At 41.8% G+C, this 18,367-nt stretch overlaps 1 protein-coding gene across 6 annotated transcripts; it reads left to right on the top strand.

Moving 5' to 3' along the window:
• The first annotated feature begins 68 nt into the window (after positions 1–68).
• Positions 69–16,803, top strand: CDCA2 (cell division cycle associated 2). 6 transcript variants are annotated; one of them, XM_064472481.1, is made up of 16 exons: positions 263–331; positions 1,125–1,705; positions 2,238–2,368; positions 2,945–3,083; positions 3,887–4,089; positions 5,412–5,487; positions 6,363–6,598; positions 6,981–7,068; positions 7,582–7,799; positions 8,245–8,323; positions 8,957–9,003; positions 10,038–10,178; positions 12,155–12,329; positions 12,908–13,122; positions 13,470–14,343; positions 16,091–16,803. In XM_064472481.1, exons 2-15 carry the CDS (start codon positions 1,180–1,182, stop codon positions 14,298–14,300), a joined length of 3,105 nt encoding a protein of 1,034 aa, XP_064328551.1. In that variant the 5' UTR covers positions 263–331; positions 1,125–1,179; the 3' UTR covers positions 14,301–14,343; positions 16,091–16,803. The 6 variants fall into 6 exon arrangements, with proteins under 6 accessions (XP_064328549.1, XP_064328550.1, XP_064328551.1 ...); XM_064472479.1 differs by lacking the exons at positions 263–331; positions 16,091–16,803 and adding an exon at positions 69–201 and having other exon boundaries at positions 13,470–15,850; XM_064472480.1 differs by lacking the exons at positions 263–331; positions 16,091–16,803 and adding an exon at positions 69–254 and having other exon boundaries at positions 13,470–15,850.
• Positions 16,804–18,367: the final 1,564 nt, after the last annotated feature.

The following is an 18,367-nucleotide window of genomic DNA, read 5'->3' as shown; positions in this document are numbered from 1 at the left end:
CGGTTTGTCGCGTCCGTTGAATGGACCGGATTTTTTTTGAAATGCTACATTCAGCAACGGCTCGCGATCCCTCCGCGCTCAGGGAGGCAAAGAGTCCCCCCCGCCCCGTGAAGCTCCGCCGGCGCCCGCAGAGGGAGGGGCGGCACCGCACCGTCCCTGGAGGGCCCCTCTCCTCCCATGCCCCTTTGGCCGCCGTGCCCGGTGGGCCCAAGGGGTGGGCGTAGAGGGGCGAGGGCGCGGAGGAATATGGAGTAGTGCGTCCCGGTTTGAATGCGGGAGGCGGGCGCGGGACTGGTGGCTGTGGGGAAGCGCTGGGGCGGGCGCGAGGGCGGTAAGGTGGGGTGAGCTGGGGCGGGCGGGGGCTTTGCTGAGGGGATATAAGCGAAGGGGGGATGGTGGAAGGGTGTCTGAAGGGGCGCGAGGGCAGCGGGGGCCGCTGGTGAGGGTGGGGGGCGCTGAGGGAATTGGGGTGCCTGAGGAGGGGTACGTGTGGGGAGCCGTTTGAGGGGGCGCCCCGCGAACGGCCACTGGCGGACACTGAGCGCTCGCACGATCGCGTCCCCCGTTTGCGTGGCCGGGAGGGTGCAGGGACCGGCTTTTGGCGTGGGCTTAGAAAAAGGAGAAAAAAAAAAAAGAAGTTGCGCGCGGGGTATTGACCAGCTGAATTCGTGTTGGGCAAAATGCAACAAAATCGCGCCTGTGCTCGTGGAACTGACGCTACTGGATCGCTTAACTTAAAAATCCATGAAACTAAATGAGAAAAATGTTAGCCTCTTAAATTTTCCAGTCAAACTGCTAATGCTGGTTGTAACACGGCAAAATGAGCACAGCGTGATTGTGCCTAACGTATTCTATAGCAACAAAAATTTTGACTTTGGTAAGAGTGAAAGCGTAGCCTTCCATTTCCTTGCTGGTGAAACGCTCCTGTTGCTGTCCCTTTTTCTTTATAGTGCCAGCCTTTTGTGTCCTTCCCATCAGACCCCCTGGGGACAAGGCTTGCCCTTTCCACCACGCTGTTAAACACCTTGGACAAGGAAAAACCTAGATTTGGTAGAAGTTTGAGAATGGTAGCGAGCTCTTGCTTTTACCAAATACCTATTAAAACCTCTTTTTCTTTTTGATAGGTGACTAATTACAGGAGCGTAAAGGCTGACTGAATGTTTCTTAAAATAAATCACAATGCACAGACAATCTAAGACTATAAATGCTCCCCTGGAAGTTAAAGAAAATGAGAGTAGATACAGTGAAGAGAAGGAAGAGGCCTCTTTCCCTGATCCATCAAAAGACCAGAAAATTTGCAAAGTGACTAAATCGAAAGTCGCAAAGGCATCCAGGAAGAAGATTTTAAGCAATGAGAGCCAGGGGCTGTTGCAAAAATGCACCCCGAAATACAAGAGAGGCCTTGAGGAATCGCGCCACGACAAGGAGGGCATTAGCTGTCAGTTTACTGAACGCTTTTTTGATACCCTAAAAGGGAACGTGGTTGGTGAACCTACCTTGCCTTTGAACAGTAAGGAAAATTTGTCAAGAGGTCTGCCTCTTTCTCTGAGGGGTGAATGCTACCGGACACCTAGTAGGGACAAAGCAGAAGAAAGATCTGATTGTGGAATATCAGAGAAACAGAGGAACAAACCTGTTGATTTTGCAACTGTAACAATTGCTGAATTTGGGATTACTCAAGCAAGTTTTACTAAACCATCTATAGGTAAGGCTGGAGTGACTAATGACTCTTGCCCTTCTCAGAGGGACAGCTGGAGGTCATCTAGTCCAACCTCTTATCAAAAGCTTCAGTTTAGGTCAGGTTCTGGTTGTCTGACGCAGCTTTAATATGTCCAAGCAGAGGACTGTGATAGGATGTTGCTTTAATTCCGTGTTTAAGTTTTTTCTGTCCAGTTGATGAGGTGGCACCGAGTTTCACGAGGGAGTAGCGAGACAAATTCTGTAAGTATTGGTAGACAGTTCTTTCATTAGCAATTGCAAAAGTAAAAGAAAGCAAGCTCCTCACTTGGTATATAGGTTAGTTAAATACTAGCTTGCTTTTTGGAAGTTAATTTGCTTTTGCTCAGGAAGGTTTTTTGAGCTGAGCAGCTAGCTTTGGATGTTTTCATAAATAGCATAAATCACTCTTAAAGCAAAAAGAAAAAAGTTTACCGTATCAAAGCTGTAGGTATTCTTACCAAAAATATTTTCTTCCCCCCTCACCTCTCCCACACCCACCCACCCAATCCCCATTTCAGGGAAGTCTCCAAATGCATTAAAACTTAGACGAAGATCATCAATTGGAGTACGGGGGTCACCTGAAAATAACACCCTTATTCAATACCTTGCCCAACAGAGAAGCAACAGGCAAAAAGAAGTTTTTACGCAGGTAAGAATCTCTCTCAGTTTAGTTCCCCCCAGGAATCAATGTGTCCTGGCAGAAAGAAAAGGCGAGTCTCCGGAAGAAGCCAGAAGAAGGAATAACCACGGCCTTAATTTTGTTGACTTCCCTTGGACGCCTTACTTTAGAATAAGGGGATGGTACAGGTTCATGTCGAGTCTGGAGCCTTTTCCCCGTGTCTAGCTCGCTCATACGTTATAACTTCTGTTTACCATTAACTTCCCTGAATTTGCCATTCTTGACTTTTTTTGGCTCATTAAAGTGTTGATAGTTCAAAGTGAAGTAAATAAGTGACTTGTTTTTTTACTCAAACTGGCATAGGCTGTCAGAAAACAAATTCTGGATATGGTCTAGAGGGACAGATTATGAAAGGCAGTAAAACTTAACAGATTTCTTGTTACGGTTGCTTTTTTGCATGTTTTTACCATACAACTAAAATTGCAGCCAGATTAAATATGAGATTTGCTGGATCTCTGGGTTTGTTTTATGCCAAAGTACAAAGTAGCAAAGCCCATGTCATCTTGAGGGGGGGGAAGTCTCATGAGGTTAATTTTATTTTAACAGGTTACTCCTTTTAAACATGAATATGTCAGGTGCTTGAAGGACAAAATAGATGCTTTTCAAACATCTTTCAAATCAGTACGAGAAGCTGAAGGGGAGGCTGGCTTCTCTGAAGTGTCACAAGTGGATGACGCAGGGGCTTGTAAGTGGATTATATTTCTGATCAACGATTTATCTTAAATATTAGGCCATCCTTTAGGCCAAAAAGTAGAAAACTACAAACATTTAATGTAAACCAAACAAAAAAATTCCTTTATAAGGGTTGGCACAGGCTTTCTTGGATTTGGTTTGAGGTTTTTTGTTTGTTTAAACCTGTCTCATTTCTCAGTGCATCCTGAATAGTGGTTTCTCAGAATAACCCCCAAAGGAAAATGAAGACTAATATTTTTTGTGACTCTTTTCTTAGTTTTGCTTTCTAGATTTATACCCTTTAATTTACTTTTCACTAAGCATTAGGTTTTTTTCATACTTCTTCCGTGAAACTGAGATGGTTTTTATGACAACTGGTTTTAGCTGTTGTAACTGTTACATCTCTTGACCGTGATGTGCAAACTTTCGTTTAATAACTTTTAAGTGCAGTAATTTTAGAAATCACGCCAGATTACTGTGGTGTTACCATGCTTATTAATCAAAACAGTAAGTATTGCAGAAGCAAGGCAGGGCAGTACTGTGTTAACTGAGAGAAGATGATAGTGTAAAACCAACTACAGTGCTTTACTTCTTGGCTATCGGTGGTTGTAAATTTATATGAAAAGAATACCTTGCTTAGCTTTGAAGACTTGGTAATGTTATTTTCCAAGTAGAACTAAAAAAATGCATATGCATTTATTTTTCCGGACTAGAAAATTACCCGGCTTTTTGAATCTCACTATCCCTCATTGAAAAATCTGAAGTTTGACTTTGTGGTTTGTTGCTTGTTTTTGTTTTTGCTTTTAATCGATGCAGCTCAGAACAAAGTACCTTTTACAAACAAGAGGAACCTGGATCAGTGGAGTGAAAAGTTCATGCCAGACAACAGTGGAGCTGATTTGAAAGAAAAGTTAAGACAAGATTTGACCGACAGCAGTAAGTCTGATACCAAGATCTGCAGCGCCTTGTCTTCACTCCAAGATGTGACTGTCCTTGAACCTGCTGCTGCTGTTTCAAAGGTACTTATACAAGCGCGGGCAGGGACTATGGAGAAAACACATAGCGCAGCAAATCTCCCTCCTAAGAATTTTAGGTTGTCTTATGACAAGTCAAGGGTAGCAAAGTCTGGCATGGACACTGATCCGTTTGGGCTGACAGTGAATATTGCCTGACCGCAGTTACCCGCTGCTGGCTTTTCTGAGGCTGCCCTCAGTTTTCTTTTACATGCAAATTTTCAGCGTGGATGCTATAAGCTGTTCTAGTCTAGAAAGATTATACTCTTTTCTGAGAATCACATGGAAAAGCTTATTTTATTCTATTAATAACATTTAAATAGGGCTGAATTCTTTTGAATCTGCAGCTGTAACTGTGTGAGATGTCAAATTCTCACAGATATGGCAAATCCAGCTTTTTCCAGATGTCAAAACTGACTATATTGGTCATCAGGGTGACTTTGAATGCAGTTTTTAATCTTCACCTTGTATCTGTTTGGCAGTTATTTGATATCCCATGCAAAAAAAAAATGTACTTGTACACAGATGGAGAAGTTAATGTATCTTCTCTATAAATATTGCTAGTGGTCCTTTTATTAGCATCACATATAAAATCGGTGAAGACGGGGTCCATTTGCCAGGTATGTTGTCTGATGCTGCTGGACCGAGCAGCCTTGGAGCTGTACAACAGCAGTGACAGCGTAACGGTTGCGTGGAGGTTAGGAAGAAACTTCCTAAATTAGTGATTCAAATATACAGGTTTTTCATTCCATATTTTTCCATTTTTGATGTTTAATCCTTTTAAGCATTTAGCCTTGGTGTTTTAGGAAAATAAATTCACCTAAAGGAGTAGGTGACTGAGAGAACACTGAAATCCTTGTCTATGGGATTAAAAAACTCCATAGTTCATGTTATCTTAAAAGGCAGGACTTGCAAGTAGTTATGCCCCCCCACCCCTTCTTTGAATATTGAGATTGATTTGAAAAACTTCAGATTCTGTGTGTCACCTGTTCTTTTTGGATTAAAAGGTTCAGTAACCAGGTGAAAAATATCTTCTACTCTATTCAACAACTGTTTATTCAGTTGAGGACTGAGAAACCCCAGCATTATTCTTGTATTGATTGCAGCTGATACTTGTGATGCTAATAAATGATCTTTTGAAGCAACACTCTGAAAAGTATCCTTCCTAGGTGTTACAACTGAGTAACGGGGACAGAGGCAAAACAGATTTGTGTCAAGTGCTTCACTTAAAAACTCAGCAGAGGTGTATATATAAATAGATTATATATATATAATCCACACAAGATTATAAAGAATTAAAAATTATAATCCTGTAATTTTTTCACTAGGCATGGGTTTATGAGCAAGACAATCCTCCTGAGTCAGAGGCTGCTCTAATTAGAGATATCCTAGAAACAGGCCGTGGTAAGAGGATTCATCATTATTATAAACTTTGTTATTTTCTTATTAGAAAGTAAAAATACTCAGAATATTTGAAATGTTCCACAAGCAGTCATCCTGCATCTGTTATCTTGTCTACAACTTATAACGCACTGGAAAACTGATATAACTTTGACGTAAAGGCTGATGGGGAAACAAAAATACAAGTACTGCGAATAACGATCTATTCAAGTGCTGCTGCAGAGAAGGCTCATGTCCCAGTTTAAAAACTGAATCTAGCGCTCATTCAGTACAGCCTAGCATTAAGCATGTTTTTATTTAAGCACAATTCATAGGAAGGAGGTAGCTTTTATGAGAGGAGCTGAAATATTTGGAAGGTGGAGTAGGGCCTCTTGGGTGGTACGTTCGCAGCTTGGTTTTGATGGGAAAAGCAAGCCCAAACTGAGACCCAGGCTGGGGATAATGATTTAGAGTTTCCCTGCATTTTGTTAGTCGGGCCATTTTTAGGGAAAAGTATAGCTGAGAACTTTGTGCCTGTGAAGGAGGGAGGGACATTCATGTACAGGGCCCTTCTCTGTACATTAGAGAATACATTCTGTTCTTTTCCCCCCAATTTACATGGATGAGAGAGAAACCTTATGCAAAGTGTCTTTTCCTTTGTACAGCACTCCCTTTTTACTTTTGTATGTTTTGTAAATTTCTCAAACTATGAAATGTAAATGTGGCACAAAAATCGCAGAAATTTAGAAACAAATGGATTTTTTTTTTTGAGATGCTAGGTTCTGTGCATCGACATCAGTATCGAGATGTGTACATTTATAGTTCATGTTGCTAATACTAAAGTCTTCTCAATTTTACTTTAGTCTTTAATTGTCATTATCTGTTTACTTCCTCTAAAGACCTTGGTTCTGACCACATTGCTAAAGACATTAGAAGTAATGTTACATCAGATCTAAGCAGAAAGCAAGCTAGTTTTGTGGAAGAACCGAGCCTGCAAATATTTGATGAAAGCAAGCCACCTATCACACCGGTGCAAAGGGGAAATATCTCCTTAAATGAACACACGCACAGCGGCTCCCTTCTGCGATCTGCATTGAAGAAAACGCCAATGAAGCAACTAATGGATAGCCCAAAGGTTGGTCAGCAGACTTATATGGAGGTACTGGTACTAAGGGTGAGCTTTTGCGGTCAGTGTTGAAGCACCAGGAGTTGAATCATGGTTAAAGATGCTTTTTGAATGATTGACATGCATCAGAAATAAATTTAATGCTGTCGATGGCTATCTACTCGCTGTTCGGTCACCTTGGAAGCTTTGTTTGAAGCTTTCACGTTATGAGAGGATCCATATGTATGTTGTAGGGTTTTATTCATTTAGAAAAGTAGCGGGGTTTTTAAACATTAGGGCTGATTATTAAATGTTGCTTACAGAAAAAGTTACTTTCACTTTTGACTTGAACAAGGACAACATCTGAATTGAATGGTGTTGAATAGATGATTGTATCACTTAAATTTGATAGGAATACTCGAACGATGCAGTTGACAGAGGAGGAGGTGAACCTCTCACAGACTCCGATTGTGCAAGAATCTTTGGAGCGTTGCAAACAGGTCAGATTCCCCTTTTGTTTTTTAAATAGGCAGAGCATTATGGGGTGTTCTAAGGTTTTGCCTCTTTGCTAAATCTGAAGAATGATGCGCATTAACCACCTCAGAAGTAGCTCATGTGTGGCATGCTACTGCGTGACGTGGTAAATAAAGTTGCCAAGGGAAATAGTGTCTAGTGAAAAAAAAACCCAAAATACCACCCCAAAACTTCAGAAAGCCTCTAATACCAGAATAGGAACACCTGTTTTTCAAGACATTTCACATTTGTCAGCTGGAACCTGTGGAACAGCTAGTAATTTCTAGTCTTTGATTTTTCTTCCTTAGCTCTTGATACTGGAATAAACCTACACTGGAAATTATGGTTGAATCCACAGGACATGTAACGGTGGTAGTTTGCTGTTTGGTTACGGGGGGTGATTTTTAAGAGAATATTAGACCCATGAAGACAGCTTGAAAAGTCTCTGCTCTATGAAAGTTCCAAGTGCATTAAGCAGTCTATGTATTTTATTACAACAGAGGAAACTGAAAGACACAGCTCTGAAAGGCCAAAGAAGAGAGTTACTTTTGGAGAAGTTCTAAGCCCAGAAATATTTGATGAAAGTTTGCCTGCAAATACCCCGTTGCGCAAAGGAGCAACACCAGTCCGTCGTCCAGGAGTACAAAGTAATAGCTCTTTTGCAAGGTTAAGCCTCACTGAGGAACCATTATCCCGGCTGAACTTTGATTGTGATGATGTAAGTTCTTTGTAAGTTGTGGGTATTTTTAAGCCATAAAACCAGCCTCTCAGTCTCTGAGAATATTCAATTTTTATTTAATTTTTTCCCCAGTCTGCTTGGTTTTGAAATGAAATTGCTAAAATATTAAAATACAGCCTGCCTGAAGCATTAGAATGACATTGAGAACATTTTCTGTTGCTTCATGAATTCTAAATAGCGTTTTAGCCTGTAGAGCTATGTTTAAAGTTGAGCACTGGTGGCACATGAAATGGTTCTGTCTTGGCTTATTCATGTACTTTTGATACCGTATTGTGTTTTGCCACACACAGCAAATGAGCTGCCGCATTCTTTAAGGGGAAAAAAAAAAATCACCTGACTGTTCCAAAGACTAGTGGGCACGGTGTTTTTCAGTATATATCTGGTATAGTATATTGCTAAAGTCTTAACTTTTTTTCCCTTAAAGGAATGTGTTGAGCCTCTTCAAGAGTTAGAGGAGGGTTCTGTTGCTGCAGAAGACCTCTCACCTGCTGAAAATGCAGAAGGTAACCTCAACTTGTGGTTTGGTCGTTAGATAATGCATCTTTCTGTATCTGAAAATTGGGAGATAACACAGAGGGTTTTTGTTTGCTTTCATACAGGGGATATATTTCAGTTCTGCTAAAATTTAAGGGCTCTTGCTTTCTTCTGAAGATCTTTGCAGTAGCTGCAGAGTTTACCTGTTGTTCAGGTGAACTGGATGGTACTTGACCTTCTGGTATTTTTCTGAGAGAGTGACTGATCTAATCAGACTTACTGCTTTAGGTAACGGCGCTTACGATCTTGGTTCTGTTATTACAATGTTGATGCTTTTAAAAAAGCAAGACAACAACAAAAAAAAATGGAAAGGGGGTTGTGTGTGTCTCTCTCTGTGAAAGCTGTGTAAGTGCTGATTATTTTGTTACCAAATCCTCACAAGTCTTGTTTGCCTCTGTATTGTAAAGCAAGCTGTTCAGTTTGTTATTCTGTTGCCATGTTTGATAGTCCTTTATGCAGAAAACATTACTCAAGGCTAAGATGACTAAGCATGCTGTGCATAATGTTAGAAATTATGGGGATAATTTCCTCAAAAGATGATTACTTTTTTGCTTTTTGTGTTGAAACTGAATAAATATTCTTATTTTCTTCACATATAATAGCAGAAACGGACAAATCTGTGATAACAACTCGTTCTACTAAAAGGAAGGTAAGTTTCTGTAGTGATGATGTTTGATTTTTATTTTTTTTTTTAATTTCTTTAGGCAGAATTGTTATACTTTATACCTCCTGATGCTTATAAGAGTTTTTACAGCCTCAGGTGTGAGCGTTGTATATATCCAGTTATATGGAATTATCTCATGTTAGTGCAGGTAATTGTCTTAAGGAAATTTCATTTTTGAGTGAAGGTGGTTTTTCCAGTTATTAGAAACATTTTTGGTTGTAGCCTGATACTTAAATTTACATTTCTATTGGATTTTCCGGGAACAAAATTTAGAAGAGATTTATTCATAGATCATTCATGGGGTCAGGGGCTTCACGCTTCGCTCACGGGAATCTAAAAAGTTATAATCACAGAAAGTTGAGGAGTATGGAAACAAAGTTTTGTGTCTAATTTTTGTATTTCGTTTAATTTCTTTGAGATATAGGAGCATGAGATAGAGGCTAATAAAGTGAAGTTTATTCTGCAACTTGTGATGACTTTTGGCATCACTGAAAACGCGGGTGTGTTCCCAAGTCCGGTGCTAAAGGTCTTCAGTCTCGTTAACAGTTTTGCCTGCTTGCTGTAAGGCAGACAGCGTATCGTACGCGTGTCGCTTCTGGTTGCTGGAATTTTAAGGTGCATAGAATTTATGGTACAACAGTTTCTGTAAGAAGTGCTTTCAGGCTTTAGTGTTGTACATGTACAGTTCTAGCGTGCTTTATTGGAGGGGAAGGCAAAAAAAGTAATATGAAAAAAGTAAACCATCTCCTCTGAAAGAAATAGATGAAAATTTACTATATTCTCATTAGAATTTCCTTTTTGTACAAATAGAACTATATTGTACTGTGTGAAGAGACTAGCTCTGTAAATCTTAATTTCCAGCTGAGTGTCTAGCTCTTATAGCTTCATAATGAAATAATGGAGGCTAATTACGATATGAGTCTTATGACTGTTGGGCTGTGGTGTGTTTTTAAAAGCAAGCGTATGCATGTGCACACACTTGTGCACCCCCACAGCTTACAATTCATGTTCCTCAACAGTGTAGCACCATTTCAGAGGGGACTGATTCTAACACCTCAAGAGCCACAAATACTAAGAACGCTGAAGATACTAAAAATCCAAGAAAGAACAAGTTTCAAAGACAAAAGAATATAACCACATCTGCTGCCAAAAAGACCCAAGTAAGTGACAGCCCACTGCAGTTGGTGAATGCTGCCTTTATTTCGCTTTCCAAGTGTCTCCTCTTTCTTGTGTGTTTTACATGATTATTTTGATCTTTGTAGTGAAGATTTCCTAAAGGGGATCATGTTTCTTGTTGCTGCCAATGTTCTCGTCCTTGTGCCTGTCTTGTTTTCCGACACTTACTGCTACACCCCTCTTTCCTACTGCTTGTCAAGGTTGATGAGCATGGTTTAAATACCTGTAGTACCCGTAGGGCAGAAGGATACCTTATGGAGGTGAAGTGGGGGTGTGTGTGTCACTTTTCATACTTCACGGATAGAAAATGAGTTTATGGTTCTTCTCTTACCAAGTGTACGTGGTTATAGTTCATCCTGGATGTCATCTCCAGGCATGTAGAGGACAAGAAGGTTATGAGAAACAGTCAACATGGATTCACCAAGGGAGATCATGCTTGACCAACCTGAAAGCTTTCTGTGATGGCGTGACTGGCTGGGTCGATGAAGGGAGACCAGTGGGTGTTGTCTGTCTTGACTTCAGTAAGGCATTTCACATTGCCTCCCACAGCCTCCTCACAGGCAAGCGAAGGAAGTGTGGGGTGGGTGAGTGGACAGAGAACTGGCTCAACAACAGAGCTCAGAGGGTCGTGATCAATGGGGCAGAGTCTGGCTGGAGGCCTGTCACTAGCGGTGTTCCCCAGGGGTCTGTGCTGGGTCCAGTCGGGTTCAATATTTCATCAGTCACCTGGATGATGGGATAGTGTACCCTCAGCAAGTTCGCTGACAATCCCAAGCTGGGAGGAGGGGCTGATACACCAGAAGGCTGTGCTGGCATCCAGCGAGACCTGGACAGGCTGGAAGGTGGGGCCAAGGGGAACCTCATGAAATTCAACAAGAGCAAGTGCAAGGTCCTGCCCCTGGGGAGGAACAACCCCCCGCACCAGCACAGGCTGGGGGGGACCTGCTGGAGAGTGGCTCTGCTGAGAAGGATCTGGGAGTGCTGGCAGGCAACAAGGGATGCATTAAAAGGAGTGTGGCCAGCAGGGTAGGGAGGTTCTCCTCCCCCTCTACTCTGCCCTAGTGAGACCACATTTGGAGTGCTGTGTCCAGTTCTGGGCCCCCCAGTTCAAGAAGGGCAGGGAACCGCTGGAGCAAGGCCAGCGCAGAGCTGCCAAGGGGATCAGGGGCTGGAGCATCCCCCTTGTGAGGAAAGGCTGAGAGACCTGGGCTTGTTCAGCCGGGAGAAGAGAAGGCTGAGGGGGGATCTCATCAGTGCTTATCAATATCTGAAGGGTGGGTGTCAGGGGGATGGGGCCAGGCTCTTTTCAGCGGTGCCCAACGCCAGGCCAAGGGGCAACGGGCACAGGTTGGAACACGGGAAGTTCCACCTGAACATGAGGACAAACCCCTTCCCTGTGCGGGTGCCAGAGCAGGGGCACAGGCTGCCCAGAGAGGCTGTGGGGTCCCTTCCCTGGAGACATTCACCCCCCGCCTGGACGCGGTCCTGTGCCCCCTGCTCTGGGGGTGCCTGCTCCAGCAGGGGTGGGACGGGGTGCGCTCCAGAGGGCCCTTCCAAACCCCGCCAGTGTGTGGTTCTGTGAACTTGCCCAGTTATATGCTGGGTAAGTATTGTAAAGGTGTGAGGCTTCTAAAAGATTTTTACATTCACATATTGGAAGGGAAAGCACCTACTCCTTCTCAAACTAAACATGAATGAAGGATTTGTAGTTTTGAGCTGAAAAGCTGAGTTCTTTGACTTCTAGGTTTGGTTAAGTGAACCAAAAATCAGTTTGAGAAGTGATTCTCCTTTGCTTTGAGTTTTTAGATTGCTTTGCAGATGGCAGAATGAGTGGAACCTTCATTTTAGGGGGAACAACTCTTATCCATCAAAATCCAGTAATGGTGTCACTTGTTGGAAAATATTGTACAGGGCCATTATAATTACATTGTGCTCTATTCAATCTACTCAATCTTTTCAGAAAACAAAACATACAGGCTATGGGAAAAGAAGGAAGAAAAAAGTAAAAAAATCTTTATATGGGGCGAGAGAGATGGCTTCTAAAAAACCTCTTCTCAGCCCTATCCCTGAAATTCCAGAGGTTTTCTCTTCTGCCTCATCTCCAAGCTCCCCAATGGCAAATGCACTTTTTTCAGGTAATGAGGTTTTCAATTCTATTTTGCCTTGCTCTTGCTGTTGCTTCTAATTTTTTTATTTCAACATTTACATAAAAAACCTGCTGATAGTTATCTTGAGCTCTGTGCAGAGGTAAAGAGCACATACTTTGAAGTACATACTTAAAAGAACATACTTTTAATTGCATATGTGATAGTAAAGTCCAGAGGATCTGACGGATCTAATATCTCCAACTGGATAAATTTAACTCTTGTTGGACAACACTGACAAAAACAAAAAAAAGCCGCTTTGTATTTGACTGGATCTGATATGTTCTGAGTCTTTAAAGCTGGTAAGTTGGGCATGATTAGTTAAGTGATGTGCAGTAGCTTTCTGTTGGGTTGCAGTTTGTTTTTTGGGTGGGTTTTTTGTTTTTTTATACTAGTTATCTGGAATGATTTAGAAGGTTACTTTTATGCAAAATTCTACTTTTAAGTAAAATACTATAAGGCTTTTATTGTAATATTTAAAAATATTTTGTACGTTCACAAGTAGAGTCAAGTAACCACGTGGCTAATTCTAATTTCTAATTAATTTAATTACTCTAATTCTGATTCAGAGGATGTAATTTTAGATAATGCCAAATCCATGAATGCTCGCAAGGATGTTCAACAGAAGCCAGTGGTTGAAAGAACGAGAGTGAAGAACATCTGTGCGGTCCCTGAGTACCCAAGCTCGAAGGACCTGGCCGCTGTAGAAGCCAGCAGCTCCAGCAACACAGCGTCGCAGGCGGCAGGTGGTGACCTGAAGGCTGTTTCTGGCATTGATCATGAGGTAACTGATATCCTTTAAGGACAGTGGTAGGAAATAAGTCGGAATTGTGCTTGATGTTATTGGATCAAAAAAGTAATGTTTCGGGGGAAGGAAAAAACCTAACTCTGAGTGATTAAACATCAGAGCAGGCTGCCTGGAGAGGCTGTGGAACCTCCATCCTTGGAAGGAGGCATTCAGAACTCAACTGCACAAGGCCTCAAGCCTTGTTTGGCCCCGCATTAGGGCAGGTTCCGGCTTACAGGATTCTGTGTTGGTTGGTTGGCATTTTGTTGTCAGCTGTTTGAAACCAGTTTTTTGTGGATTACTTTTTGCCTATATTTAAAAAAAATTTTCTTTTTCTTTTCCAGTTTCCAAATGTGCCAGATGCAAAGTGTGTTTTTGATACGCCTGATGATTTCCAGCAAGGTGAAGAGACTGCATGTGTAAAAGAGGCAAAAGAAAGTTTTTCCTTGATAGAAAATGAGAAGTTACAAGGAAATGTCCTAAATGAGGCAGAGCAGCTAACTGGGCGAGAATTTTTGGAACAGCAGGATGCTAGTGTACGTGAGGGTACCCAAAGACCTCAGTGTCCACAAAAAGAATCTGTAAGAGGTTGTCCACCAAGAAGAAAAAGAAGTAGTGCCATCTATTTTCCTCCTGTTGAAAAATTGGAAATAACTGGAAACAATGCTCCAGTTTCTTCTTTTGATGTGGAAGAAGTCTTGTCTGTTCCTCAGCCGAAAAATGACTCCTTCGAGCCTTTTAGAAGAAAGAGCAGTAATGGTGGTGAAAGAAGAGTGAGGCGCAGCATGAGGTTACATAAAGATGCAGAAACTGAAGGACTTGCGTGGATTCAAGTACCCGATGAGATTCAAAAGAATCCTCCCCTGCTAGCTTCTGCTTGCAAAATCAGGAGAACAATAAGCACATCCGTCCTCACAGAATCTGAGAATATTCACCACAGAGGAGAAAATCCCATCCAGTTTTCAGCACCAGGGAAGGAGAACGATGACTCTGTTCATCTTGCTGGTGGTCCTTGCAAAAGATGGAGGAGGAAAAGCCTGTGTGCATCCACGCCTCAAGAAACAAGAACTTGGTCTCAGACCCGGAAAAGGAGCATAACAAATTCTGTACACAGGCAGGACAGAAGTAACCAAACCCACTCTGAAGTAGTAAAAATACCTCTTGAAAATAACTAACACTTAGCGAGGTTTCAGCTACCTCTGATTTTCTGAAGTGAAGGTCAGTATTAGATTCTTATGTTCTCTCTTAAGTGCTTTTTTCTTCTCTCTCCCACTTGTTTTTCCTTACTTACTATTTCCTTATTCATTTTCTGGATAACTTAGAACTGATTTTCCTTGTCCTTGTCTTGATGCCTAAAATGCTTGAAGATCAGAACTGCATGGAAGCAGTTGGCTCAGAACATTGTTCTGGTGGACAGTCATGGCAGGTAATCAAGACAACAAACTTTTCTCCCATGATGAACTGAATTTGACATCACCTCTTTATAGTAGTCTACGTCCTTGCTTGTGTGTTTTCATACTTTAGAGCTGTCTATAGAGCAACTAGTGGTAATTAAACACCACTAGTATAAAAAAACTCAACAAATGAGCAACTTTCTCTGCAACACCAAGTTCAGACACTTCAACAGGGCAAAGACTGGAAGGATTGCACTGGGGCTGGTGAATTTTGTTGCAAGATACGGCAGTAAGGCAATATACAAAATTTAAATAAAGCTCCTGCATGCATTTGCATGCATGTTATCACAGTCTGTGATTTTCTTGTGTTTAGATGAATATCTTACAGTTGTGGTACCTGCACAGTAACGTGGGATTTTTGTCCTTGAAACTAAGCCGTGATTGTTAGGCTGGATCTGTTTGGTTAGACCATCTTGCTACGTTTGTGTATTTGAGCACAGAGCAATCAATATCTGAAGCTCCTAAAGGGAGACAAGCCAGCAAATGCGTGTGACTCTCAGCTGCTTTAAGAGGAACAAATTTCATAGTTCAAAAATATGGTCTGTGCAGACAAGTTACTTGACGACTGGGAGTTGATAATAATCCATATTTTGCTGATAGGCCTCTGCTTTTTTTGAAAGAATGGGATTCAAGCATTTGTTATATTTTTAAAGTTTAATTGAAGTAGCTAAAAAGTGAATTTGTCTTTAGTAGCTAAACCATGACATTGTAAAGTATGCCCTTGCAGCGAGAATTGCTTGAAGGGTTGATGTTTCCCATGTGCTTGATCATTCCTTATAAACTGCTTTTGAAATCTGCATGAATTTTCTTCCGGATTTCAAAAATATCCTAAAATACCCTGGAGATTCTCTGCAAATAAGAAAGAAATCACTTCTGGCTTGAAGGGGAGGAGTAGAAGGCGGGGAAGCGTTACTGTCTTCTGAAAAGACTTTGCCTTCTGGGCAGGAGCAGGGGTAGAGTTCCTGTAAGTGAGACTAAATTTTGTGTTAGAAAGAGTTAAAGAATTCTGCTTCTCTGGTGAGAAGGTCGGTCACTTAAAAAAACAAAGCTTTTAAATATTTATTGTATATAACATTAATTTTAAAAAATTGGCTAAGGAAAGTGAAACATTCATCATACACTAAAGCTGTACTTCATTTCTGGACACTTCCAATCTTCGGTATGTGTATGTGAGTGTAATAAATACCATGCATATTATTCAGTAGTTGACCTGTCATCTTACTGTGTTCATTTTTCTAGTTTGAACAATGTAATAAAAAGTGATGATTGTAGGTGGTCTGCTTAAACATTTGCTGTTGCTTTCATTTTTCATACGGTTCTGTTTCAGCCCTGGTGAAATACCTGTGCCAGCTTAAAGGAAATAGCTTTCGGTTGGAAGCGCTCTCTTCTGTGACCTTGTTTTTAACATTACTGATGTGGAATAAAATACTTTATGTACTCGGCTGCTTTTATAAAGCTTAAAGTTAGACAGAACAGTTTCATTTTTATGCATGTTTTACTTTTCTCTGCAGACATCAGTTTTCCCCAAGACCAGAACTCCTGAGGCATCTTGAAAGAAACATCACTACTTAAATGCTGTTCATCTTATGGTGCTTTAGAAACATTACTGAGGTTATCGAAACAGTCTCTCTGATGTTTTATTCTGGGGTTTGCTTTTGTGTCACAATGAAAAAGTTACATTTGGAAACTGAACGGTACTAGTTCCTTGGGTTGGGTCGTGTTGTGACAGCAGTATGTTGGCGTACCAGGAGAGGGCAGTCTGACATGAGTTTTTATGCTTGTAACTGAATTCGAAAATAGTATCGTAATGTACAAAATCCATGAAGAGATACTAGCGAAGGTTAAAATCTAAAGCTCCTTGAGGCTAAAACTAATAATAGCTGCTCCTTCTAACATTCAAAAAAAAGTCAAACCAGGAACTGAACTACACACTGAAATTAACCTGGAGAAGTACATGCGTATGCACTGTATCCAGATAGGGCTATGGAAATCACCTTGCATTCTTACGCAGCTGCCCCTGAGATGTTAGGGTTCACCCAAACAGGTTTTACATTTCAAATCCAGCAGCAAGCGACACCTGTGGGTGTTGGATACTGAATACCAGACTTCAACAGTTGGTCAAGTAAAGATTTCTCCTGGAGGAAGAGGCAGTAAATAAGTATGTGTGATACTAGAGGGCTTAATCTAAAATGCTGCCTAGAACGTGCCTTTTGTGCTGTTGTTGTCCTCTGCATCAGTCACAGCAGTGCTAGAAGAGAATCCTCCCTTGAGGTTTCTTGAGTAGAGAGGCTTAGTGTGCTTCAGAAGTGAGGTGTAAGTACAGTCAGAAATAGAAGAGCAAGGGTAGGGAGAAGGAAACAAGGCTTGGATTTTCTTACTGGCACAGCTTGGCTGAAAAGGGTTCTTAGGAACTGTAGTAGATGCTTGCCAGCGGTTTGCGTGGCTTTCATGAGGTTGAGGTTGGAACCTGCAGGGAAATAAAGAGGTTGCAGTTAATGGGGCTTAATCTGGAGAGGACCTGAGAGGAGACAAGCCTTCAATTACACAGAAGGATGTTCTAAGTGGGGGGTAATATCTGTTCCCCATATCTGTACTGAATGTGACAAGAAATAACGTTTAAATTAGAGAAAAAACTCTGTTAAACATTAAGAAAAAGTTCCAGCAGCAGAGATAGTTGAGCACGGGAATACATTGCCTTGGGAAGTTGTGGAATCTCTATCACTGGAGGCTTTTAAGAACAGATTAAACAACTATCTGTCAGGAATGACATATGATCCTTCCTAGGGGTAAGGATAGGGCCTGGATGGCCTCCTGAGGTCTCTTCTGGCTATATTTTCTGATTGCTAGAGATTAGGGTTGCAAGAGGTGGTTTGGGACTTGCCTAATAGTTAAGACCCGAGATAGAATCTGTCATGAAATAGGGAGCTGGAGAATTGCTAGCACGGGGGCTGTTTAGCATGGGGAGGACCTGGGGAGTTTAGGAGAGCTCTTCATGCAAGGCTAACAAAATGGTCTTAGTACTTTAAACACTCAGATCTCAAGTGACTCGCTGCTCTTGCTCAGAAGAGTATCTCTACAGGCTCCTGAAGCAGTGGAACCTGCAACTTGGTGGCCGCTGTTACGCAGGAGGCGTGAACAGCAGAGCGAGCAATGCTGTTCCATTTCAGATTTGCTTTTGTAAAACGGAGATAACGTTAACCTTTGAATGACCAGCAACTTTGCTATCCCTCTGCAATCAACAGAATAACTTTCTGAAGTGGTCTCTTGTCTTCGTTGCCATGTAGGAATTGAAATTGTGTCTATTGTGGGCAAGTGCAGACAGGTCTCAAAAGTCAAGGTATTTTGAGTTTGCCGTTCTAGTTTTCAGCTGTTAATTGTAGCGCTATCTGGAATAGATTTTAGCAGTGTTCGGTCACATTAGGTTAGCTGAGTCACTCCATTACAACCTGCAGTTTTATTTGCAACAAAGTCAGCAGTGTAAAGCTGAGCGAGTCGGTTTTTGTTTGACCAGGGAAGTGTCGCTTCGCAGTGTGTTAGACCGGGGAGTGGGCTGGTGCCGCCTCCCACTGTGAAGGCTAGCCTCTGAGCCTTCAGCTTGGCACTGCTTTGGTGTTTTGTGCAGCGCTGAGCCCCTTGTCAGTCTGTGTATTACAGCGGCATCTACATAAATCTGTGGTGCTGGCCGGTCTCTTCCACCTCTCCTTTACTCTCCCTACTTCTCTAAAGGGAGGCTTTTCCTCTCTTTAGAGGGTTGTTATAAAGGTTACTTTGTGTTTAAAAGCACTTCA

This window comes from Phalacrocorax carbo, chromosome 24, assembly GCF_963921805.1.
Source record: "Phalacrocorax carbo chromosome 24, bPhaCar2.1, whole genome shotgun sequence".
Classification (NCBI taxonomy): Eukaryota; Metazoa; Chordata; class Aves; order Suliformes; family Phalacrocoracidae; genus Phalacrocorax; species Phalacrocorax carbo.
This window is presented reverse-complemented; position numbering and strand designations above follow the sequence as displayed.